The sequence below is a fragment of the Enhydra lutris genome, unplaced genomic scaffold (assembly GCF_002288905.1).
Source record: "Enhydra lutris kenyoni isolate GAN:26980312 unplaced genomic scaffold, ASM228890v2 scaffoldscaffold29, whole genome shotgun sequence".
In the NCBI taxonomy this organism is placed as follows: domain Eukaryota; kingdom Metazoa; phylum Chordata; class Mammalia; order Carnivora; family Mustelidae; genus Enhydra; species Enhydra lutris.
Window position 1 is genome coordinate 10,509,974 of NW_019154113.1, and position 25,522 is coordinate 10,535,495.

At 39.6% G+C, this 25,522-nt stretch overlaps 1 protein-coding gene across 2 annotated transcripts in view; it reads right to left on the bottom strand.

Annotated features, from left to right (window-relative positions):
- LOC111152600 (multiple C2 and transmembrane domain containing 2) overlaps nucleotides 1–25,522 on the bottom strand; it is a 180,962-nt gene that overhangs the window by 102,381 nt on the left and 53,059 nt on the right. For both annotated transcript variants that reach the window (XM_022511120.1, XM_022511119.1), the window contains exons 8-11: nucleotides 24,716–24,880; nucleotides 22,319–22,449; nucleotides 11,768–11,954; nucleotides 9,337–9,430 (exon numbers count right to left, since the gene is read on the bottom strand). In XM_022511120.1, the coding sequence (XP_022366828.1) occupies nucleotides 9,337–9,430; nucleotides 11,768–11,954; nucleotides 22,319–22,449; nucleotides 24,716–24,880 (577 nt within the window). The remainder of the gene's footprint in view (nucleotides 1–9,336; nucleotides 9,431–11,767; nucleotides 11,955–22,318; nucleotides 22,450–24,715; nucleotides 24,881–25,522) is intronic.

The window sequence follows — 25,522 nt, forward strand, 5'->3', positions numbered from 1 at the left end:
GCTGAGATGAGCTTGAAGCCTTGAAGGCCATGACCAGTACTTTTCATTTAAATGCGCTTCTTTTATTCTCATCCAGCAGTCAGGAGCCACCGCAGACCGTCAGCACGGGGGCAGGACCAAAGAAAGAATTTCCAGAGGAAGATCATTTCTGAAGCTAAGCACGGAGCATCACAGCGCAGACAAGAAGGGTAGGGGGCAATAGAGCCATGCCAGGCTGAATTTCTACAAACTCTCCCTTCATGTTTTGTTTCCAACCACATGCTTATAACCCTTACTAGAGCATACTGGAGCAAATTCTAGGTGCTCATCTGAAAATTTGTTCTCTGACAATTTACCCAACACGATCCATCCTGATCCCTATTCCCAAACCCTCTGTCGAGGCTGGTGTGTCTTTCCCCCACTCCCGACCAGCATGCAGAGGTGTGGGGCTCAGACAGCCTTCCTCCACTGCTTGTGGGATGACCAAGTCTCCCTGCAATGCTCTCTTAATCCCTGATCCCAACCCAAAACACAAAGGCCAATTAGCCTCCAAGACCTAGTTCAAGATGTATCATCTTCGCAGAACTTTCTCTACAACCACAGGCTCCCAGGAGCCTTCTCTTTCCCCCCAGCTCCTATGATGATTGATTTGAAACTCATAGGCCTCAAATGAAAATTATAAGGCCTATGACGTGCCTGCTCCTCTAGTCAACAATTACTTTATGATCCCTGCAATGTGGAAAACACGGTGATCGGAGCTAAGAGGGATCTTCGAAGAAAAACAAACATGGATGTCTATGGGTGCTGTGTCTAACTTTTCAAGTATGTCTTGCCTTCCCGAGTGACTGCAACCTTTGGGAATCTGTAGAATGGCCTCTGCGGGGTCACCCAGGTGAGGACTTGCTCACGTTACTGCTGCAGACATCCAGAGCAAGGGGCAGACAAACCTGTATTAGGACTACAAGATCCACAAAGGACGAGAAGATCTTAATTTTGCTGAAGTGTTATTGAACTAAATTTCTGATAGTCTACTTTTCTAACACAAGCACAGAACATATAAGAACTCATGACATAATGGGGCTCCTGGGTGGCTTAGTGGGTTAAAGCCTCTGCCTTAGGCTCAGGTCATGATCTCAGGGTCCTGGGATTGAGCCCCACATCGGGCTCTTTGCTCAGCTGGGAGCCTGCTTCCCCCTTTCTCTCTGCCTGCTTCTCTGCCTGCTTGTGATCTCTATCTGTCAAATAAATAAATAAAATCTTTAAAAAAATAAAAAATAACTCGTGACATAAGAATTTTTCTTCTAATTCCATTCCTGTTGCCATTCAAGTTCCAAAAACAAACAAACAAACAAAAAACCCAAAACATAAAACCACAATCACCCGCTGCATTGACCAGACATCTCCCCGTTTCCACTGAGGCACCCTCAAAACCCTTGCTCCTCTAAGCACATACTTTCTTCTGTGTTTCAGAAAAGCCCTGCAGGTTCTGAGACCTGCTGTCCCTTAATTTTAAAAGGCTTTTCTTTTACCTCTGCCGTGCTAACTCAGCTCTGACATCTCAGTGAAAGCGTCACTTCCTGCAAGAACACCAGTCAGGTGTTCCTTCCCTGAACCTTGATACGCTGTCCTTGACCTTAGGAGTAGAACTGCCCTTACACCTGCCCCTTGAACAACATGCGTTTCAATGGTGCACGTCCACTTACATGTGGATTTTTTTAAATAAATGCTACAGCACAATACTGTAAAATGAATTTTCTCTTCCATGGTTTTCTCAATAACATTTTCTCTTGTTTACTGTAAAAATACAGTATATAACACAGATGACACTGTGGTACTCAACTGTTTATCTCACCAGTAAGGCTTCAGATCAACACTAGGCTATCAGTACTTAAAAGTTATATGCCAAGTTTTTGCCAATTTTTAACTGCATGGGGTATCAGTGCTTGCATGCCGCACACTGTTCAAGCATCAATTGTAGATGCTATTGGTTTAATTGGTCATTTCATGGGAGGCCAAAGACCAATTCCTCTCCCCTATCATATCACCAGAGCCTACCACAGCCCCTCACATTGAGCAGATATATTTGCTAGATAAGATAATTACTTACTAAGCGCCCAACTAATAAGATCAAAGTGACTCCTTTGTTAATTCATAGAAGAGAAACGAACTGAGTTCATTCACTCTCAACGTACCAGTAAGTTCAAAACTGCTAAATCTTACATAGACCCCCAAACTCTGCGGTGAGGAGAGTCCACGTTCTTTGGCAGACTATTAAAGCAGATGGTGAGCCAAAGACAGATTTATACAGTTTTTGATGTGTTTTTAAAAAGTTGGTCTTGATTCGAGCTCAGTTATCCAAGAGGTTCTCAAGGAAATTAAAAGCATTCAATCACTATTTTTAAGCTTTCTAGAAATTGCAATTATAGCCATCCCTTTGAAAATATGGCATCTTTAGGGGGAGAGGTATTGCTATGGCTACAACTTCAAACAGACAATGAAAACAAACCAGAAAATGGACAGGTGACTTAAAATCTCCAGTGAACAATAACTATAGGACTATTTTTCCTCTAATACAAGTAGTCATGCTTTGGAAAAAAAAATTAAAAAACAAAATAACTAGAAACTTACAGCCAGTGTTATAATTTATAGAAACTACTTAAAAGTCATTATTACAGCATATGGCTGGAATATTTCTATAATATGGGATCTAAATGAAGTGTTTTGGTTAACAGTTTCTCAAAATAGCACTTTCGTGTGTAACAAAACAATTGATGAGCCCACAAAAATATTTTATATGGATAAAACTATCATTTAGATTATTAAAATGTGGACACAAGCACTAAACTGGTTTGAGTATGAGAATTTCCCCACCATGAAGCACATTTTTTTTTTTTTTTTTGGCTTGGCTTTTATCAGGCAGTAGAAACAGAACAAAAAGAAAAAACATTTTAGATTGGTAACTAGATTTCTAAAAGTGGTTGAAAAGCCAAGTGTGATTAGAGATGCTGATAATTCTGACATTATTTAAAATTAGAAGAATTATAAACAAAATATTAATAACCTGCGAAACTCCCCACATCAACTATACTCTAAGCAAATAAATTTAATAAAAAATGGTAATAGTTATGAACATGCAATATGTGTTAGACATGTTCATGTAGGTTTTAATTAACCCTCAAAATATCCACGAGGAAACAGGCTTACGGTGGACCCAAGGCCAGCACATGGTAGAACCAAGATTTAAAATAGTTGTCTATTTCTGTATATGTTCTACACCATAATACATAAGAATGAAAGCAAAAGGCAGAGACCGTAAAAATAAATGGCAAAAATATGGAGACTGATTTTCATCTTTAATGAATAAATCACTGAACTAAACGTTGATTTATTTAACGCTGAGTCACAGTCACTGAGAAAGGGTTCATATTCTGAATGCACTCTACCAGGATCGGGGAGATCAATCCTGCGTGTGGAACAGACCAAGAGCTCCTCCTAATGGCACTGGGAACTGGAAATGCCACCCAGATTTTGAGAGAGGTCCTTATCCATTTCAACAATACACACTGCCCCTTTGGGCAACTCTGCGGTAGAGGAGGAAGAGGGAAGTGACAGAGCTCCTCAAATACAAATGGTTCTCAATGAGTATTTCTTGAAGATCATGAGATCTACCACCAAGCTGGCTTTTCATAAGTTGAGACAAGCTTTAAAAGCTATTGGGACTGGGTGTGGTACATAAACAATGAATTCTGGAACTTTGAAAAGAAATTTAAAAAATAAATAGAAGCCACTGGGAAGCTATACTGGGCTCCCTGGAGAGAAGTTGGGGATTCTGGAATTAAATATATCTTTTTTTCTCTTAGATCAGGCACTACTGGGTTCCTATCATGTTTATTTATCAAACAAGGCCACTTCATAAAAACCTGCATTTTTTGTTGTTGTTGTCTGAAAACAATGTCTTTTCCACTCCTCTAATAGTTATTTTGAAACTAATTTAGCAGTTGTCTTATTAACCTGGAAACAAAGAAAGGGTCTAAATGACAACCTTATGGCCAAGAAGTCACGAAGATCCAGATATATTTGGAAACTCTGTCTTGTTTGATGGGTGGTGTGGTATGGCGAAATATGCCAAAAAGTGACAAGGATCCCTGGAGAATAAGTAATTCCAGATTGGAGTGAAAATGGTATTTCCAGTTTTGTTCCTTCATTGTTTCCTGATACTTCCCCAGCTTCTCATCATGGCAGACAGATTATTATGATGAGAACATGAAAAAATTAAGATAGAATTGTGCTACAAAAAGCAGAAATATTGAGACTATGTTCCATTGTTCTATTACTTACTATCATTCTGCACTGATGTGGGCTTTCAATGCTTCCCTACTTGCTCTTTTGCTGTGAGGTGAAGAAAACTCTCCTACATTTCTGTATCCCCCATTTTATACCCAAATTTTCAATGGCTAGGAGCACCTTGGTAGTGATAACAGGTGAAGGAATAAAGCAGAGAGAGACCAAACAATAACCAGTCTTACCACGAGAAGATTCCCTAGAGGAAAGGATGTCAACATATAAGATTTATTTCAAAAAATGAAGAGAAGGCTTAATTAACAGGAAGGATGAAGTGTGAAACCTACATCTTGATTGTGAGAATATAAGAGTCATTGACTAGGTGTTGAACTTGGCAGGTACCTTATGCACATGGTAGCCATCATGGCTTTAGTACTGATACCTCAAAGCAAGATCTACATGTTAAAATCCAACAGGTTCCCCACAATAGTCTATCAATTATAACAAGGCTCTCCTGATCAATTCTCCTTCTATGTGCTGAACATATAGTAAATACTTGCCTACACTTCACCCACTGTTCTCTCAGTATGTAAGATAAGCATTGTCATTTGTACTGAAATACAATTCTGACCAGAAAAAATTTCCATTCTCGAACAATATTTCTATTTAACTATTACCTACTTCATTATCTTTTATAAAATAAACGGTGCCTTTTTTCAACAGTATTAATTCATGCATCTGATGTATCCCTGGGCAAAGTAGAAGATACAGCCCCATCCTCTCTGAGGGCTTTACTGTGGGGAGGGAACCTGTTGCCATATCATTCCTCACCTTGGTTCTAACAAAGACTTCCTCTCTCTCCTTTAATTGTTAGAAGGTGGGTTACTTTCCTCTCCAAACAGCTGAGTGGAGGATACGGGTCCCATTAAGCACCACAAAGAGATAGGCTCACCTTGAATCTCAGAGTAAAATTTATCATCTGTTTCCTGAATCAAGGCTGTAGTCTGTTTTACTACAGAAGTAATAGCATCAGAATGGACAACCTATTACTTAAAAATTTTAGGTTATGCTGGGCACAAGGTGTTTGTGAGACAAACTCTTTAATAAAAATATCTGACAGGCTCTTCTATTAGAGTGACTGCTTGTGGCTATCCGCATCTAATATTAGCTGTAGAGTACATTAAAATGTCTTTGGCCAATTTTAGAGGGATGGACTGCAAGAGAAGATAGATTACTTCAGATTCTTTAAAAAGTCTTTTCACTTACATACAAACGAATATGAGGCTTAAAAAAATCACAAGCTATACATAAATTCAAATGTATTAGTGTTCAATCAGTTCAATCACACAATAGCATATTTATGAAGGAATGAATTAAAAATAATAAATACATTTTATATATTAGATATATTATATTAGATATATTAGATATATTTATATATCTAGATATATTATATATATATAATAGATATATTAGCTATATTAGGTATATTTATCTTTTGTAAGTATCTTAATATTGGGAATATACATAGATTTTAGTTATTAATATCTTTTAACACACGTGGAAAGACGCTATTTTTTTCTTTATATAGAAACATATTTTCAGTTTTTAATGGGAAAGAAATTCACCTTAGTCCATGTTTGTGGTGTGTGTGTGTGTGTGTGTGTGTGTGTGTGTTCTAAATGTTGGTAAAGTAATGGGGATTCACTTTCTCCAAAGTTAATTTCTTTTCATGACTATATAATTTTAACACCAGTAACCAGTAATAAGGAATGTCCTACTTTGAGCACAGCAGCGATGAACGACTGATATTTTCTTTTTCATATTATTCCCTGCTAAGACAGAGACCACTTTAAAATGGGCAAACCACAGACAGGAGGATTACCAGTGCATTCATTCTCCCCCAATTCCCCCCAAGACAAGAGTTCCCTGGACTTTGCAAACTATAACAGTAACCTCCACCCAGAATACTACAGCAAGATCTCCCACTGAACCTTGGCTTTATTAGGTTCGCTGGCATCTTCAGTGAAACACACTTAAAGCATCAGTTATTATGGTTATTTGGTATTGTCTTTTAAGAAACAAAGAATTATCCAAAAAAATGTAAAACAAAAGCAGTGAGGGTAGAAAGTTCCCTTCTGTGCTCTAACATGATCATCACTCTCGGAGAATCCCCCTGGTTATTCAGAGTAAGCAGACTGCTTGTTTATTCACAGAGATGAGTACTTCGTTCCCTGAGCAACTGCAGTGGAACCCTCCTTTACAAAGGACAGCCGGCCGGAAAAGGCTGGGTATGGGGTGCAAGTAGTTACTTCTTTCTTAATGCTCCTGGTACTGATGATGACAGGTATACATACCTCTTCTGATTCTGGAGACTCCAGCATGTTTTAACGCACGTCAGGTGATTCTAACAGTGAACCATAAGAGCAGAGTAATGGGCGAGTCCCCACCGTATGATACAATAGCAAACCTCTTGGAGGTATTAGTTACATCCCTATTGCTACTTCCTTGCAATCTGAGTCCATTTCTTTTTTTCACATGGAAAAGGTGCTTAACAACTCTCTGCATTTGGTCCACTTTGTTACCCTAAACCAATAATCTGGTTAAGAATAGACAGGAGGTTCCACCCAGGACCCTGCCAACCTATAAAGAACACAGACAGTGAAATCTGGTTCTAAAAATAAAGATCAATATGGTCTAAAGACATGTTTAGCTAATGACAAGAAGAGTGATGATTTTCTCATGAATAATACAGAGACCAGGGCATTCCGTCAAACCACACAGCATGACTGGATTTGTAACCATTGCTTTTTGCTGCTGGGATTCTCTTGGTACTCACCTTCATCCATTCAAAAACTATCTCCTAGAATCTTGAATATAAAGAAAATGACAAAATGGCAACATTTCCCCCCAAAATTATTCTTCTAAAAATAAGGGTTTTGCCTTGTTTTCTGGTCTTTTCCAAATATCCCCCCCCCCCCCCTTTTTTTTTTCCAGATTGCTCTCCTATTCACTTTAAGAGCCAAAAAAACTGCTTGGAAAGAAACATTGGCCTGAAACTCCTCCGTAAACACTAGTTTGGGGGGGCTGTGGAGAGGGGCACCTGTCAGGATGGGTAAAACAAAGGTTTTAAAAATGTGTTTCCACAGACGGAAGTAGTTGTCAATAAGACTTAAAAAGAAACTTCTAATGCATTGCAATTAGTTCCTAGAAATCCACAAACATACAACTACAGAGAGAATTTTTGAAAATATTGCTTGAAGGCATGAATGAGTTCTTGTGTTTGAAACAACATTTCCTGAGACATCAACAATCATAGATCCAAGAAGTATTGTATCAAAACATTCAGATGGAAGTAAAAATAATGGGCTCTGGACAACTTGAAGATAACTCTAAATGTGCAGATAACAAAACTCTGAAGGCCAAAGGCACATGAGAAAGGCGTAAATTAAGTATTTTCATAAACTATAAGTAAGCTTTAAAAGAAAGGAAAATTTCTAAATTAATATGAGACTACCAACATTTGCAGCTAGATTAATGAATGTTAGAAGTAATCATCTATCTCATCTACAACACTCAAATTTATTTATCCATACTGGCCTAAAATGCCATTTTTGGATCTTCTCCCTCAGTATTTCCTTAAGATCAACATCATCCTATTTCTCGCTATTTATATAGTAGTGATATCTTTTTTTTTTAAGATTTTATTTATTTATTTGACAGAGAGCACAAGTAGGCAGAGAGGCAGACAGAGAGAGAGAGGAAGGGAAGCAGGCTCCCTGCTGAGTAGAGAGCCCGATGTGGGGCTCAATCCCAGGACCCTGGGATCATGACTTGAGCCAAAGGCAGAGGCTTTAACCCACTGAGTCACCCAGGCTCCCCAATATATTAGTGATTTCTATCGGTTCATTTTTTGAGGGAGGGTGAAGAGATTCTTTAAAAAAAAGTAAGTTTATATTCCCCATCATTTTTTTTCATTATTTTTTTGTAATAGAAATTGCTTACAATTAAAATTCTCTTTTCCAAAGTTTGATCTTCCTCATCCTCAAGCTGGAAAGTTCTGAAGCTACTATCCTAGAGCGTAACTTTCTGTGTTGAAAAGAGTAGATCATACTCCAAAAATAGAGATGGGGGCGCGTGGGTGGCTTAGTGGGTTAAAGCCTCTGCCTTAGGCTCAGGTCATGATCCCAGGGTCCTGGGATTGAGCCCCGCATCAGGCTCTCTGCTCAGCGGGGAGCCTGCTTCCCCCTCTCTCTCTGTCTGCCTCTCTGCCTACTTGTGATCTCTGTCTGTCAAATAAATAAATAAAATCTTTAAAAAAAATAGAGATGAAGTAAGTCCTACATTACCTTGACCATGCATAAAATCTGTACCTTATTCTTTGTATTTATGCATTTGCTTGGTAAACAGCATCTGTCACATACGCATCTCCATTGTTAGTATAACGGGTTAATCCAGCAATAAGAGGACAGTCACCCTCGATCAGACATTGGAATGCCTGAATTACTCTCCTCTCAGTCAAGTACAACTCAGCACAAAGCATGCCTGCTCTTGCCTCTGTCTTCAAAGTCCAAGTTAGTGAACCACCAAGAGTAACTTTGTGTAAGACCCTGTCAACCACAAAGTGGTTCCACGGCCAAGAATTTGGTTATTATTTCAGACCACTGCCAGCTAAACGGGTTTTCATGCTTAAATTTATGAACCACCACATCCTCTCGCATGCTGAAGAATGAAAATCTCTCAGCACAGAGCCCCACCAAGGAGGTCTAAGGCAGGAGGTCCAATCTGTCTTCTGAAGCACTATAATTAAAAAATTTCTCAGGAAATTAATTTAACAAAGAAAGAAGTCCCGGCACGAACCATCAATTACTTGAAAAAATAATTTTGTGAAAAACGGTAATTAAGTGAAAAAAACTGCTTGACTGCCTCTTTTTATTTTTCCTTCTATTCCTCTATTTGAAAGAGTGTGATTGCTTGTATATACGCTTCCGCTTATTAAAACATTTCGCTTTGCCATCAGATCATTTCCAAACAGGAAATAAGTAAAAACAGAAAACTGATTAAAGATGTTTATACCTGAGAAATCTGCTGCTAGGAGATCTACCGCCTTTAAAACCTTCACTTGTAAAATGCCGACATCCTTCATATCTTTCAGAGAATTCTGGAAGCACTGAGGGGGAAGAAAAGTAGATCAGACATGAAAAGAGCTTTCTAATATACTATTTAATGCTGTAAAGTCCTACAGGAAGTACATCAGGCTTTATCATCATCTTTCTCGTGCAAAGCTTAGAAAAGTTCCAGAGTACACTGTATCAGCCAATGGGACAGTTGGGCATTCACAACAAGCAGATGTGAAAAGTGACTGAGAATTGAGGACAGCATCAAACCAACTACAAAGCACACAAGATCTACCTTTAACACTGCCCCCTGGTGACAGCACAGCTACCCCACCGGAAAAATGTATGTGGAGCTCCATTCATTCTCTTCTCCCCTTTGTTTCTCTTGCATGAAGCTTTTAAATCACTCAAAGAGGCAACACTATTTTGGCTTCATTGGTACCAACTTTATGGAGACCAGAGGGCTCAACGTGGACCCTTCACAGATACCTATTACCACTGGAAAGAGTGAGGATGGAAATACAGGGCATTTCTGGTCCACGTTTTAGCTGGCGCATTAAATTAGAGACTGAGCATCTAGTATCATCCTGTACCCACATTTATTTGATTTTTTTTTTTTTTTTCGTTTGCATGAGCCAATGACTGAATGTATCTACTGATAATTCTTAAGCATGCAGAACAATAGTTCACTGTGTATATACATTGACTCCTTCAGAAATGGTGCATGAAAGAGACAAGTGGATAAACTATTTCTGCATGCCTCTAGGACACATCTGCTGAAAAGATTCTGTTTTCAAACTTTTGGATATCTTATTTCCGCTATCATCGGATAACTAAAAACCTGTGATAAGCAGGCCTTGGGGATTTATGGGAAGACAGTAAAATCCTTGTTCTTTAGGCATTTCAGGATACAATAATAATAACTTACTAATAGTTCAGGTTTAACTAACTTCATATGCACCATTTCGAGGCAGCTTTGAAAGTTGTTACTGCTGTGTATTTTCAACCTAACAAACAAAGCAAAACAAAACGAAAACGAAAACAAAAAGAACTAGCTTACACTCATCTGAAAACATCTGAAATAAAATACTTTTATAGTTTAAATGTGGAAATGCCTTCAAGATGATCTATTCTTACAAGCTGAAAAACAAGAGGTCTGAAACTTGTGTTTTATGACGGGGCATTCTTTTCCTCTAACATGCTGGCCAGCTCTCTAGCTGAAAAAAACAAAACAAAACACTTGATATTTCTATTTTGATTGGCCTCTTCAAACTTATTTTCCCTGAGTACTCCTCACATCCCAAGGCATGATTCAAAGCAGTCATTATGAACTTTTCTAAAATCACTTTAGAAGTACAGGTCACCCCTCGTGAATTCGGTAAATTTTGCAATTTTGTCCGTGGGAAAGTTTGGGGGAGAAGTTTTAAGGTTTATCATCAAATTTTTATTTGCTTAACTGCAAGTCATCGGAGAGCATATTAATAGTGGATTTTGTAGAAACTCCTTTAGAACCTGCCAACCAAGGCACACAGAGTCTGTGTTGACAATAAGACATGTGGCTAGGTTTTTGTACTCCCGCAGATAAAGAATTATTCAATTAATCAATACGTCTCACGGTGAAGGATTTGGGAGGCACTACAGTTTATGCTGAGAATAATATTCCCATTAAATAGGGTTTCATCTTTGCTTCATTTTCGGGCCGCTTTCTAAAACATGTCTTTCATGTGTGGCGATAAAATAAATGTATTGATTTACAAAGAAGGCGGGATAAAAACAGAATGCAAATAAAGGCATCTAGAAAACCAGAGTACAAAAAAATAAATGAAGATCGCAAAGCCATTGACTTAAAAATGCTGAGTGGACTTTTAACCGTATTGCCACTACTTAGGCAAAAATCAGGAGCTGTCTTTATTATCCAGAGTCGTACAGAACAGCTCTGCGGGCCTGTCCAGAGCTTTGCTTTGCTCTACAAGACAGAGGCACATTCTCACTCGATCCTGAGAGGTTCTGGAAAGGTAGCTCTGACACTGCAAATATTACAGCTAATTAAAAAAAAAAAAAAACTTTGGTGAACTTGTATTAAAATTTCTATATACATATGCAGACATGGGCATATGTATTGCCTCCTTGTGCATTTCCATTTTCTCCCAAGAGTTTCTAAAAGCTAACAATTCAGAATACCGTTTGGGGCTTTGAAAATCGCCAGCTCCAATCTACTTCCACCTTCTCGCTAATGCATTAACCTTTGGATCTGATGTCTTGTTTTATGAGACAGGCTGTGAAACTCGGGCCAAGGATCTCTTTTCAGGCAGTTTTTTTTAACTCGCAGACTTTGTTTCAACTCAAAAGCGGAGGTGACGGGGAGCAGCGTAACAAGGCCAAACACTCACGTATCGCTGGGCAATCTGCTTTCTCTCGCCGGGGTCTGCCAAGGGGCACACACACAGATCTGAGACCGAGACTCCGGCACAGGGAGTAAGTGTGATCAACATCAGGAGAGCCCCCAGGCAGCTCTCCAGCGGCAGCTCCAAGCAGTTAGCTTGCTTGAGAGGGAGGGCTGAGATATCCACTTTGCACCTGGAAAAGTTGGAGGAATCAGAAAGAAAAGGGATTAACTCATGGCCTTTCTGAACCTCCAAAGAACTGAGTTATATCCCCTTATCCCCCAAACTTCACTCTGTCTCAGCATGGGTTTCTTGCACAGTGAAGGTGATGGGGTCTCCCCCTACCGTCCAGCTCTTAATTCTCCCTCCCAGCCTAACACACTCTAAGATTAAGGAGACGAAGAGGTCAAGACACCAAAGGCAGCACGAGGGGATGGTAAGTGCAAAGAGAAGAGTCAGATCTTTGCCCCATGAGGTCTGCAGAAAGGCGGTGAGCTCAAGAAATAGGGAGGAACAAGCTCCAAGTTCAAGCATTATGGATGAGGGCTCTGTAGGGCTTCTCTGTATCATGTCTTTTGCCAGCAAAGAGAATAAAGGGTCACAGTTCAAAAGGGAGAGAAAAGACAAGAGAAATTCAAGCGTCAAAGGGTTCCTGGGAGAAACTATTTTCTTCCGGATTAATGCCAACTGGTGCGTTTTTATTTAAAGCAACGTGTTAAGGTGTTTTCCTAATAGGCACGGTTCCACAGGGTTTCCCCAGGTGCACTGATGTGGACAAATGGAGCGTGAAGTGCACTTGACAGATCCCATTCCAGCAACACAGCCAGGAAAAGGCTTCACCCATCTGCTGTAAACTGCATGTTTTCCGTCTCTCAACAGTCAATGTTCTGGGGATGTCGAAAACCTCAAACACATTTATATATGGAAACAAACACCAAAAAGGAGGGCTGAGGTGCTAAGCCATTTATTTGTTTTAACACTGAAAACTCTGGGTTTGCCTGGACCACACCTGCTTTGTGAATGCACAGGTGGGTGGAAAAGGTAGGGTCGAGTCGGGGGAGGGAGGTGGGCAGTGGTGGTTCCCAGCTGTAATACATGTGTGTGCATGTACCCATGTGGAATTCCTATTTTCCCCCAATAGTTATTGAAAGAGATGAGTAATCAAGACTTTAGAAAGGAAGCACCTTCTCTCACGATGTGGGAAAAGGATGGATTCTTACCCTAAATCTTCAGCGGACTCTGTATGTTTGCAGATCATTAAAAATAGGTAATCTTACCTAACATAGAAAGCAATGGCCATTTTGAGTCACGTGATATCTAATGAGTTCCAGTTTCACACATTCAAAAACCTTGCAATCCCTTCGCAATTAAAGAAAAAAAAATCTGTAATACTAAAAGTCTATACCAGTTTTTACTACAGAATCAAAAAATGTATTTTAATACTGATATGTACCTATAAAATTAAATATGTGTGGGTATTTATTTCACTACCAAAAGTGATTCCAGTTAGAAGAGGTAGCAATTAGAGCTTTTGCATGTAATAAATTCATCAAGAATTTCTACCAGAGACACATCCACAAAAAAAAAAAAAAATTCTTTAAATAATCCTGTGTCTTGAATCAAAACATTTTTGTGTGTGTATATAGCAATAAAGACCCTTTTAAAGTTTGCTACCATGAAAATAAGGGTTACTAAATATTTTTATTTCATAAGCACGTATGTAAGTGAGGAATTAATTTTGCTTATAAAGAAAGAAATGTTATGTGCTTTAAGCCATTTCTACAAAACTAAATACCCATAAATTCTTAACCAATAGAACAGTAGCACATCTGCTCTGGAACACTTTGCTAAGCATTATTTTACATTGTTGCATACACTTTGATTGAACAAAGCTCTTCACGGAAAGATAAATGATCCAACTTTGTAAGAATTTTTTTCTGGTGGTCACACTCATTAGTCCAAATTAGCAATAACCTATTTATGGTACAATCATGTCAATGTCATTAGGAGGAGGTAATTTATTTTCATCCTTCGACGACCACGTCTCTGTTGTAGTGGTGGTTTCGCTTGTTTTTTTGAACAGCCAGAAGTGACTTGGAGGCAAGAGACAAATAATGTTTGGGAATTAAAAAGGATGCCTACAGTAAGTTTTTCTTGGATGAATCAAAATGAACCTTACGTTAATTCTAAAAAGTCATCTAAAAAGGCTGTGAGCAGTATTAGCATTTTTAGGATAACTATGCACACTCTCCCAGTGCCTGTGTGAAGGCAGAACTCATTGGAAGAGAGCAACTTCCTATTTCAAACAAAAGTTGAATCACGTACCAGACAAAATGCAAAGTAACCACTGGGTTTGGTCTTAGAAATTACACATTTCCACAAACTTGTTCGTCATGTCTCTCCCCTGTGAAACTTTTGCACTGCTCCCATTTCTAAAGTCTATGTGGATGGACAGGAAAAGAGCCCTGCCTGTTTTAGATAAAACAGTTCCCACAAACAACAGACTGGGGATTTCTGCACGAGCTTACTGGGTTCTACATGATCAGTTAACTGAAGAGTGTATTCAGTCAAATATTTTTACTTCCATAGTGACTTGAAAGAACAAATTAAACTGGTAGACTGCCATCATGTCAATCATAATTAAACACTGATCCTTTTACACATGGGTTATGACCCAGCCTCCTGGGTACCTGCCCCATTATGCGAATTGGTATCTTAAGAATTAAGGACTGATTTACTGCTACCCCCTGCCTAGGGTGAACAACTACTGCCCTCTAAAGATGTCGTCTTTTTGTTTTGTTTTGTTTTGATTTGGTTTGGGTTTTTTGTAAGATCCATATGGAATGTAGGACTTGAATTTACAACTGTGAGATTAATGGCCACAGGCTTTACTGACTAAGCCAGCCAGGTGCCCCTACTAGAGATGACTTTCTATAAACTTTCTACAATTGAATTACCCTCTGCCTCTGTTCTACCCATCTGGCATCTGCATTTACATCCACATTCTTGAAGAAAGGAGGAAAGCTGGAAGAAAGAAGAAATTAATTCCCTACAAGAATCTCCTCCAGGCCTCCCATGTTACTCTATTTCAACCTCGGTCCACATTGTTCCAGCTCATCCTCATGTCTCAAGGAGAACCAGAAGCTCTGGAGGTTAGCCAGAGGCTGGAAGAATTATTTATATTAACTCCAAGCGAGGAAGAGGTACTGCATTATCAGCAAGAGCAGAAGGAAAAAAATTTTAAGAGGATTTGTCTCATGCAAACTGGTGCAGCCACTGTGGAGAACAGTGTAGCATTTCCTCAAAAAGTTAAAAGTTGAACTCCCTTATGATCTAGCAATTGCATCACCGAGTATTTACCCAAAGAATACAAGAACGCTAATTCAAAGGGATACACGCACCCCTGTGTTTATAGCAGCATTGTTTACAATAGCCAAGATAGGGAAGCAGCCCAAGCATCCATCAACTGATGAACAGAAAAAGATGATGTGGTGTATACATGCAACGGAATATTACTCAGCCAGAAAGAATGCAATCTTGCTATTTGCAATGACAAGGATGTGGCTACACAGTATAAGGCTAAGTGACTGAAGTCAGTCAGTGAAAGACAAATATTGTATGATTTCACTCATATGTGGAATTTAAGAAACAAAACAACCAACCAAAGGAAAAAAAGAGAGAGAAATCAAGAAACAGATCTTAACTGTAGAGAACACACTGCTGCTTACCAGAGAGGAAGTGAATGGAGGGAGGGGAGAAACAGGACATGGGGATGAAGGAGGGCACTTGTGATGAACACAGGATGATCTATGAAAGGGTTGAATCACCATATTGCACACCTAACATGACTATAACACTGTATATCAACTCACTGGAGTTAAAATAAAAACTTAAGAAAATAAAAAAAAATTAAAAATATAAAAGATTGGTCTTTCCGAATTTCTGATGTTAGCACCATAACTGAACCTCCCAAAGAAAGGTAAGTATTGTGTGTACAAAACATCTTCTATTTATTTTTTTTGAGGTTCAAGTAAAGATAAGTACTCTAAAGTCTAAAATCTTTAAGACAAAAGAGATAATCTGAAATACATCCATCGAAGACATTTTTAATACAGAAATTTGGAAAGGAGAATTTAGGTTGTTTCTTCCATTTTCTAAAGGGTGTCAGATTCTGCCCTGAGAAAATACCAAATGATTTAGTTGGTCTCCTAATTCTCTCTTGGTGCTACTGAATCACTACAGAATCTGTTGCATCCTCTAAATTTCATCCCAAACTCTACACAAGTGGCAACCTTTTAGAAGCATTTATGAAAGCTGAGCTTACTAGTGTATATGTGAATTTTCATTGAAAAGTAAACTCAGTTTTCGGGCATATGATCTAAATGGCTCTCCTAATTAATTTTTCAATTATCACATCAATTAATAAATAAATAATAGGCACTTAAACTATTTTTTCTACGAAGGGCCATAAAGCAAATACTTAAAGTTGATAGGCCATGTGGTCTCTGTTGAAACTACTCAAGTCCCCTTGTAGCATGAAATAGACCATGTAAACAAATGAACAAGGCTGTTATCCAATAAAACTTCATTCAAAAATAGGCAGCCATATGGACTTGGCCCATGGGCCCTAGTTGTCTAACCCCTGATCTGTAGACATCTTCATAATTTGGCCATCACAAATTACATCCACGCTAGTATCTTAAAAATTTAAAAGGCTGGTTGCTGACAACACAAACACATTGACAAAGGCATCAGGGAAACTGACCTAAAAAATAATTTTGAAAGCCTAACTTTTTAAATTCTTTTTTATTTATTTAAGAAATCCCTACACCCCACATGGGATCTGAACTCATGACATCAAGATCGAGAGCCACATGCTCTTCCAACTAGCCAGCCAGGCGCCCCGAGAGCATAACTTTTAACTCACTATAATCCTAGAAACTCTGGCCAACATATCCAATGATGGACTGAATAAAAACCAATAAAGCAATAAAACTTATAAACCTGCTCTTCTTTCTGTTGGGAAACATGTGGAAAACACACATTGTTCACATACATGTGATTAATGAGTCTTACCAAATTAGGTCTGTTCCTGTGGCTTTATGTGTGACTTCACACACAAGAGAAGTGGCTATGTTTGGACAGTCATTCAGAAGGTGCTACATGCTGGCCCTTAGATCACCAGGAAATTCTCTTTCCAAAATCTGATCTAAATATATTTGGTCTACAAGAGCCCCACTACTGTAACATCCTTTATTTTATGGAAACAAAATAGCAGCGCCCCCCCCCCCCCATATTTGGGTCTAGAGAGGAGCCATCATTGTTTCTTTGCAGGAGATGAAATTGGATGGCTTTGTGACCTCACTCCTGCTGTGCTCTTGGGTCTCATCTCACAACACCGCCCGCCCTTCTCATTCCTTTCCAGCTTCTCAGAATGCCTTCTCTCTCCTGTCTTCAACTTTGCCCGTGTTGTTACATCTTTCCGAAAGTTCTTCCTCCAATGTCCTCGCAGGCTAACCCATCCATCTCTACAGGCTTCAGATTAGACTTCTGCGCTTCCAGGAAGCTGCTCTCTTCCTCCTTCTCCCCCAAGCTGCTGACTGCCTCCTTGGAGCAGCCCCAAACTTCTTAGTGTCTGAGGACAGCGTCCATCCACTACAATTTTCCACTGAATCCCAGCTACCGTTACAGGCTATCCTATACAGGATGTGTTCTCTATTTCTTGAACAGAGTGAACACACAAACGAGTAAAGAGCAGTGACATAATGAAGCTCAAAGTCAAGAACTCCAAATGACAGAGGCAAGTGTTTTTTGTTAACCAACTAAATACTGTGTACTCTCTAATTCTTCCCCTACATATGAAAGGCATGGAAATATATATATATAAATATATATAAACATATATATTTAATTTCCATGAAAGGCATGGAAATATATATATAAATATATATATATATAGGCTTTCCAGATTGAAAAGTCCACAGTTCTCTTTACCTGAAGAAGACAAGGACTTACTATTTTTTTCCCCAGCCTACAGGCAGTGAATGTGCTGATTTAGCATTGTTTCTGACCTCCTGTTCTTGTCTTTCTCCATTAATCCTGCTGCATTTTAATGTTTTAATTCAACACATAATTTTGCCGTATCAGTCACCCAAACCTGCTCAAGTTTCACTTGCCATGATAGCTTTTAACCTCTTATTCATTACCATAATTCCCTGTTTTATATTACAGACTGGCCAGCTTTTAACTTAAATGCAAGGAGCAGAAAAGAGTACTGTAGTTTGAAAAGCTGTAAATCTCAGAGGTGAAGGAAGGGGGTGAACACGAAGAAAACGGCAAACGTGTCAAGCCAGGCTGTAAAAACAGATCAACGGCATGTGGTGCAATTTGTCCAGAGAAATCTCCCAGCCCCACTTCTCCACCACATCAGAGTCGCTAAGAAACCTGGAGGACGTCAGAGCCATTTTCCAAGGCACCATGTAGGACTGAAGGTTGACTCTGAGGCAGTCCAGTTAAAACAGACTCAAACTTTCTCATCCGTGACTTTTCAGAACTAAAGCCTAGAATATTCTAGAACAAGTTAATCCCTAAAATCACCTTGAAATGCAAAATAGGCTTTAAGAAAACATATAATTGTTTTGAAGTGGCCCAGGTTTACAATGAGATAATCTGTATTTAGACTCTTGCCCTTTTGTTTAAAAGTTTTACTCTCTGAACCACAGATGGACTTCAATTTTTTAACGTTTTAATTAAAACATTTTAAGTTAAATATAAAAGAAAGTTGTGTTTGTTTGTTTGGTTGGTTTTTTTTTTTTTTTTTTAGTAATTTTTCTGTTTTGATTTGGTTTTGCTCATGAATAAATATTAGAGTTCGTAGGCACTATGGTCCCAGGGGACATTGGATCTGGGGACCCACGTTGACGCCCTCAGGAATACCTTGTGGGCTCGGTGGAAGACTGAAGGGGAACCATGACAAGGTTTCAGAAAGCTCCACGTGACTCAGGAGAGCCAGGAGAAGGCTGGCCATTAGGGAGGCCCATGTCTGAACCATCACCAAGCTAGCTCCCCACTAGTGTTAATGCTGCTGCTCAATCCTTCAGTCAACAAATGTCCTTTGCAACATGTCCTTGAAGACATTCACCGCCAACTTCTGCAAACATTTTTTTTTAAATGTCTATACTGTTTAGAAAAAAAAATAGATACTATATATATATATATATATATATATATATATATAGACATATATATATATACTGAATTTTACTAGTCATATTTCTTTTTCTTGAATTGCATAATTTTAGTTGCAGTTGTTGTGGGGTTCTCTAGTTGTCATACAGAAAAATCTCAAAATTAATAGTAATTATAATATCTAACATTTAAGTGCTGAAAAGAGACCAAGGTACTACAGAGACACTGTTGCTGACCGGATCCCACGGAAAGAAAGCCCAACCTCACAAGCAAATTCACTGTCACATAGCTAACAAACTCTGAATTTGCAACTCCAAGCTGGTGCTCCTTTTGCTCACGTCAAGCTGCCTGCAAAGGGAAGCTTCGCTGATGAGAATTTCCTCAGAGAGGCCATGGAGGGCTTTAAACGACTAGCTTCAAGGTGTTCTCCAAAAACAAAATATGAAACGTGTCTTAAGAGACAGTTATGACTCCTTCACACTGTCAAAGAGTTTCCTCGTGTAAAAAGGTATTTCCTGACCATGGGGAGAGAAAATAACCGAGCCTTAAAATTAAAACAACAAAGAAAATGAAATGAGAAGAAAACAAGTGAGAAGTTAACAGTGGGAAGGAACCGTAGGTAACAGGTCTGTGAAAGTCAGCGTATGGTGATGCCACACCATCGTTACGATTCTGTATGTTAAGGTAGGTCTCATCCCACTGAAGGTAATGCTGGGTTTAGCCAGCTTCCAAGAGATGCTTTTTTTATCTTTTGTACCTCAGGAGAGGAAAAAGGAAGAGGATACCAAAGAGATCCTTTAAAATCCATGAAGAGGAAGGACATCATGACCCCTAAGACAGGTACATGTCTAAGTTACAAACAGGAAATAACTAAAATAAATGAGCAACTCCCATGACAACACATGGGAGGAAAGGGGCATCTTAAATTATTTTCTGTGGCTGTGAAAAAACTGAATGCTCATCTGGAAAAGCATTTCCTATGAAGGAAACAGGACAGCACAGTGATGTGTGAAACGAGAAGGGCACATTCTCTGCACCTCCTAATATAACACACTGGCCATTCATCACTGGAAGCCCAAATCCCCACCCCTCAGATAACGCTTTGGGACACAGAGTTCTCTGCATTCGCGCCTTTACGCAACTCATCCTTGGCTGCGTGGGCTGGCATAAGGTTTCTGATCCCCCTGAAATGGGTGTTGGCAGGGCGCTGGTATGTCACAGCGGTGACAGGTGTCAGAGGTCTCGGGAAATGTCTGAAGTATCTCAGTTACCCTGTGTAGGCACAGGAAGGAGAGATGAGACCTAAAGTCATTTGCAAGGCATATCTGCAAGGGGACCAGGGGGAAACCTCCTGCAGGAGCTGGAGGGTGTGACATGGCCCCGTATGCTATCCCAAAGCACCAACCTGGCCCATGGGGGTTGTCGATGATGAAGCAATGTCAGCCAGCTGCAGGATAAGCACAGCGCTGGGGATGAGAGGGCTACACAAAGTGATAGAACCAGGGCAATGCCCCATGGAGGCTAAAGAGCCAAGGTCTTGACTGGTGACATACTGTTCCCCAAGGGGGTGTCTGAATATGCGTGATGGAATGCGGATGTGTCGTGTGTATGTTTTCCACACACTAACTGGGGAAAGGAACAGGTATCAGCTGGGTAAGAGCCAGATTTACTAAACATCCTGCAACACGCCAGACAGTCCCATGGAACACGTGCCTCCATTGAGAAACATGGCAGGAATGTTCCATGGGTACCAAACTCTCCACCCAGCTATCTCAGGAGAGCTGCTGGCAAGGGATGATGGGTGAAGATGGCAAGAGGAGCTGACAGTCTGTGTGCCAGATGCTGTGCTCAGTATCTGTGCTCGGAAAAAGCAGTGCACAAGGGACTGGTGGGTTAGCTGGGTCTCGCCCCCATTTCTGCCAGCAAGTTCCCTGCTGATGGAAAAACATTCACTTGCTTGGGCCTCTGCATTCCCTCATCAGTGAATGGATGGGGTTCTATTGGAGGAGTCATTTTCCGTCTTTAGCTTTCGGCAATAAGAATGTCCTCAGTTAGAATCCCAATTTAGAAGAGAGGTAAAAGTTGAGATTCTCTGGCCTCAGGATAGAGATTTAGCAGGACCCCATCCCCCCATTCTATAAGGGATGAGCCCCAGGCATCTCTCGGAATGCAGGGTTCCAGAAACCTTGGTTTGGAAAAGATGACAAACACCTGTTGAGAGCCCTTTGAATGCCTGTATCCTAGATTTAAGATTTGGGTACAAATTGTATGGGATGAAAAAAGGCAGTGACATAATGGAAAGAAATTGGTCTTGGAAAACACAGAATCCTAGCCTTGGCACTCGCTGCTCTGAAGTCCGTGGCCAAGTCATTTGTAAGCCTCTTGCACTCTTCCTCCCTCCTCCACAGAACAGGAAGAATGCTGCTAATTTGCAGGGCTCCTTGAAAGATCAGAGATGATCTTTCCACCAGCATTTCCATGGTACTTCCCAAGGGCCAGCCATGGTGTGGGCACAATCTCACTGAATGGTACTGCTCTGAAAAGGACGCTATAACATTCATGATATTGCTCGTTACACATAGGTGAGCCCCTCAGTTAAGCTGGGAAAGTGCAGAGGAAAGAAAGAAACTAGATCTTGCCTCGACAGATTTCATTATGGTTTGCCCCAAAACTCACCGAGGACACTGAAAATTTCCCCCATCATTTTGAGACACCTAGCTTCAACTTCTTGTTAAATTATATGGTATTTTACTAAGTAGCAAAACCAAAATTGTACGGTACACTGGAAATTTACACAGTTGATTACTGAACAATGCAGGGGTCACAGGTGCCGATGCCCAGGACACAGTCCAAAACCTGCCAGTAACTTTTCACTCCCCTAAAACGCAACTACTAAACAGCCCCCTGTTGATCAAAAGCCTTATCGATAATATAAACAATGAACACATATTTTGTAGGTTATCTGCATTCTCACAATAAAGTTAGCGAGGGAAAAGAAAATGTTACTTTGTAAAAAATCATAAGGAAGAGAAAATACATTTACAGTATTTATTGGGGAAAAAGAAAAATGTGTGTAAGTGGACCCAGGCATAAACATTTCCCAAAGACCTGAGATGACACAATAACTTTTTTTTAGAGAATTCCTGACACATACTATTTTCTTCTGTTTTAATCGATATGAAATGACATTGACCAGTTAAAACAAGATTTTCCCGCGGGGTTAGGGTCCAACTTCTTTATGGCTGCTGGGGTGGGGATGTGAGGTTTTACTCTAAGGCCAAACAGATCACAACATTCTCTCTGAGCAGCCCCATGTGGACACAAGCCACACACACGTCTCCCCCGAGTTAGAAAGCAGAGCCGACTCACGTGCCCAGACGCTCCTCGTGCTTTCTGCTGTCTTTTCCCCACACTTCAATGTCCAAAATGCCCATCCTGTCAGAGAAGTAGTGAAAGTCAAACTGTTCCCGCCACTGCGGATTTGCACTCTTACACAGTGTCTAGAAAACATGCAGTTATAATATTTATTTTCTTAAAATGCCATTCATCACAACAGAAGCTACATACATTCATTTCACATCTACCCGGCAGGAGATGGGGACAGTGTGCCCCTCCCTCAGAAAGTTAAACTTTCCATTTTGGAACGAAAGGGACTTTGAGGTTTCGGGAATTGGCAAACCATCGCTCCCTGTTTAGCTCACCCGCAGATTCAAGTATTTATTGAGCCCGTTAGCAAAAGTGATCCCACCAGAATTACCCCACAAGGAACCATAAATTACAGAGATATTATAGACATATTAAACATATCTCAATAGACAGTTACAGTAGTTCTCTCACAAAACATACTCCTCATTGGTTAATCAAATGCAAGTAAGTATCAATTTTATTAGCACATCCATTCAGTGCTGGCGTAAGAAGTCCATAATTTAGGAGGTTGAGGTGTTCATTACATTGCTTCTGATGCATTGCATGAGAAACCTGTCCCTGGGCCATTGCTGCCTGGTTTTAAATCTGAGTTTACTGAGTCCAGACACTTGAGCGAGAGAAAGACAAAGAAGCCCCAGAATGGCCACACCGAAAAAGTTAACAGCCTGGTCTGAAAACTCCACAAGGGTTTCTGTGTTCTCCCGGTGACTGCGAACTGCTTATGGGTTTGATACCTTAGCAGCATTTTTTTTTAATTTTGCTATTATTATTATTATTTTACTTTTGTTTCACTGACCCAGAGACTGAATTTGTTAATAAAACAGAGCAAGAATGCTGGGCACGGACTATCAGAAGAACTGAGTCAACTGTTAATCCAAGCACCAAACTGTTTCTGCAAGGGAAAAGGGGGACAACTCAGACGTCGGCTGTAGCCAACATCATGTAATATCTTTTAAGCTCTTTCTCACACTGAGCTTAATATATCAGATCACAGAATTTAGAAACCACAGGAAAAAAAATATTCGACCACAAATTAAATGTGATATTCCCCAAGGGGGTACTGGAGCAAATACTGGACTTGTTCTGCACTTCACCTTAGTCCAAAGGGCTAAGTGTACTTAGAGATGAATAATTTTTCTGTAAATCCTTAGCCTGACCCTGGCTGGCTAAAGGACTCTTAGTAGAGAGATGTGTTCACTCTGGATACATTCACTGTCAGGTACAGCCTGAAACTACCTGATTAAAATAATCATCTGCCTCATTCTGCTGTAACTCACCCAGAATTTTTTTAATGTTTCTCAAAACTGATGCTCTAGTGTCAGCTTCAATTCTTTACTCTTTGTGGTGGAGTAAGTGATGTTTAATGTTTGATTTTGCACTGAAGAGCGTGCAGCAGAAACAATCTTTTGCTCTCCAAATCATTTCCCAACTACATCTGTCTGCATGTTCCATCCTCTACACTGGAAAGCCCAAATTACAAATATCCTCGGGTCTATTTTCTAAATCTTCCACCAGTGCTTTTTTTATTTTTGCTTGTTTGTTTTTGATTTTTGGTTTTTTGGGTTTTTTGTTTTTTTTTTCCTATGTGGCTTTGGGCAAGTGACTTAACTTTCCGGTACCCTCGTTCCCCCAAGCCATAAAAACTTAGGAAATATTCCTGTCTGACAGTTATGCAAAACGAATTCATTACCATGGTTTGGAGACTACGGTTTTTGAAATAAAAACCACACCAAATTACTAAGATTAAAAATTAAGTGGAATTTGTTTCAGGAGAGTAAGATGATTGAGTTCTAAAGGCAGCTAAAAATACCATTACTTTTGTTCAAAAAAAAATCACTAATACTTCAGTTAAAAAAAAAAAATTACAGCAACCAGCATCAAATGTCCATTTTTGGTGTTAATACTAACAAGTAAGAGAAAGCAAAGAGTATATGATTTTAAAAATATTTTTTATTATCTCAAGTGTTTTCACCCAAATATATTACATGATTTTATTTTTGTAGGATTTTGAAAATATTTAGTTATCCCTTTCCTGCAATCTTTGAAACGTTTGCTTATTTTCTAAATGAAAATAAATCATGCAACCAAATCTGTTATTTAATAAGTTTTCTCTAACTCCAGTTACTATATTAAAATAAATTATGCTAAGCAACCCAATAGGTATATTAATTGTCTACAGCTATATAATTCTTCTGTTGTCTGGAATGCTCCTAATTAAGTTACGAGGGCTAAAACTAAATTTCTCCTCTTCCTGTGAAATTCAAAGTGGAAAACATTTTTTTTTTTCAGTTCCTTTATTATGAAAAATCTTGTACTTCTTAAGGAATTGACAGAACTTACCTTACTTTTATACCTCTGATCTCCCAGTTTTAACTGGACAAACATCTCTGTCATGCTTCCTCCTGCGACATCCTTTCCTTCTAACAACGTTATACTTATAATCCCGTTCCAGAGTTGGTTCTTTCTCAGGGACTCTGAGAGCCGCAGGTTACGTATCAAAGAGGACTAAAGCAAAGAAGGAAGATGACATATAAACTTGCTGATAATTCTTGAGTGTGACTTTGGTGATCACAGGAATTCCAGCTTTCAGTATGGGATTAGGAATAGCACTCCCTGACTGTCAAAGTGTTACGAGTCTTCATCGATTTTGCAAACCTGCAAGCACAGTTATGTGATTTCCTTCTCGAGCCCTGGACTTGTAACAATACAGTGAAGGATGATTGGGAGCAACACTTGGTTTGGCACTGGCCTCTACTCCCACCCAGATGTGCTCCTTGGTAGGAATCAGGGCCTTCTGCTATTTTAATAGTAGGAAGGGAGGAAAAGCATTCTGGGAAACAGAGAGAAAAGAGCAAGGCACTGCTTGCAAGGAAACAAAATTCCTGCGGGTACTTAGAAATAACGGTTTTGAATTTATCCTTCACACTTGAATCTGTCCACACTTCCCCTATTCCTTGGGCTACTACTAAAAAGCCTCATACCACCATGAGATTCACAACTCCTGATCCTGCCTGCCATCAGCTAACCAGGCAAATGAGCTCTGCAGATCTGCAGGGAGGGGAAGGACGTAGAAAGGACTTAGCACGGTGCCTGGGATCCAGTAGAGATTCAGTAACTGTTAACTTAATTTTTTTTTCCTTTTCTAAA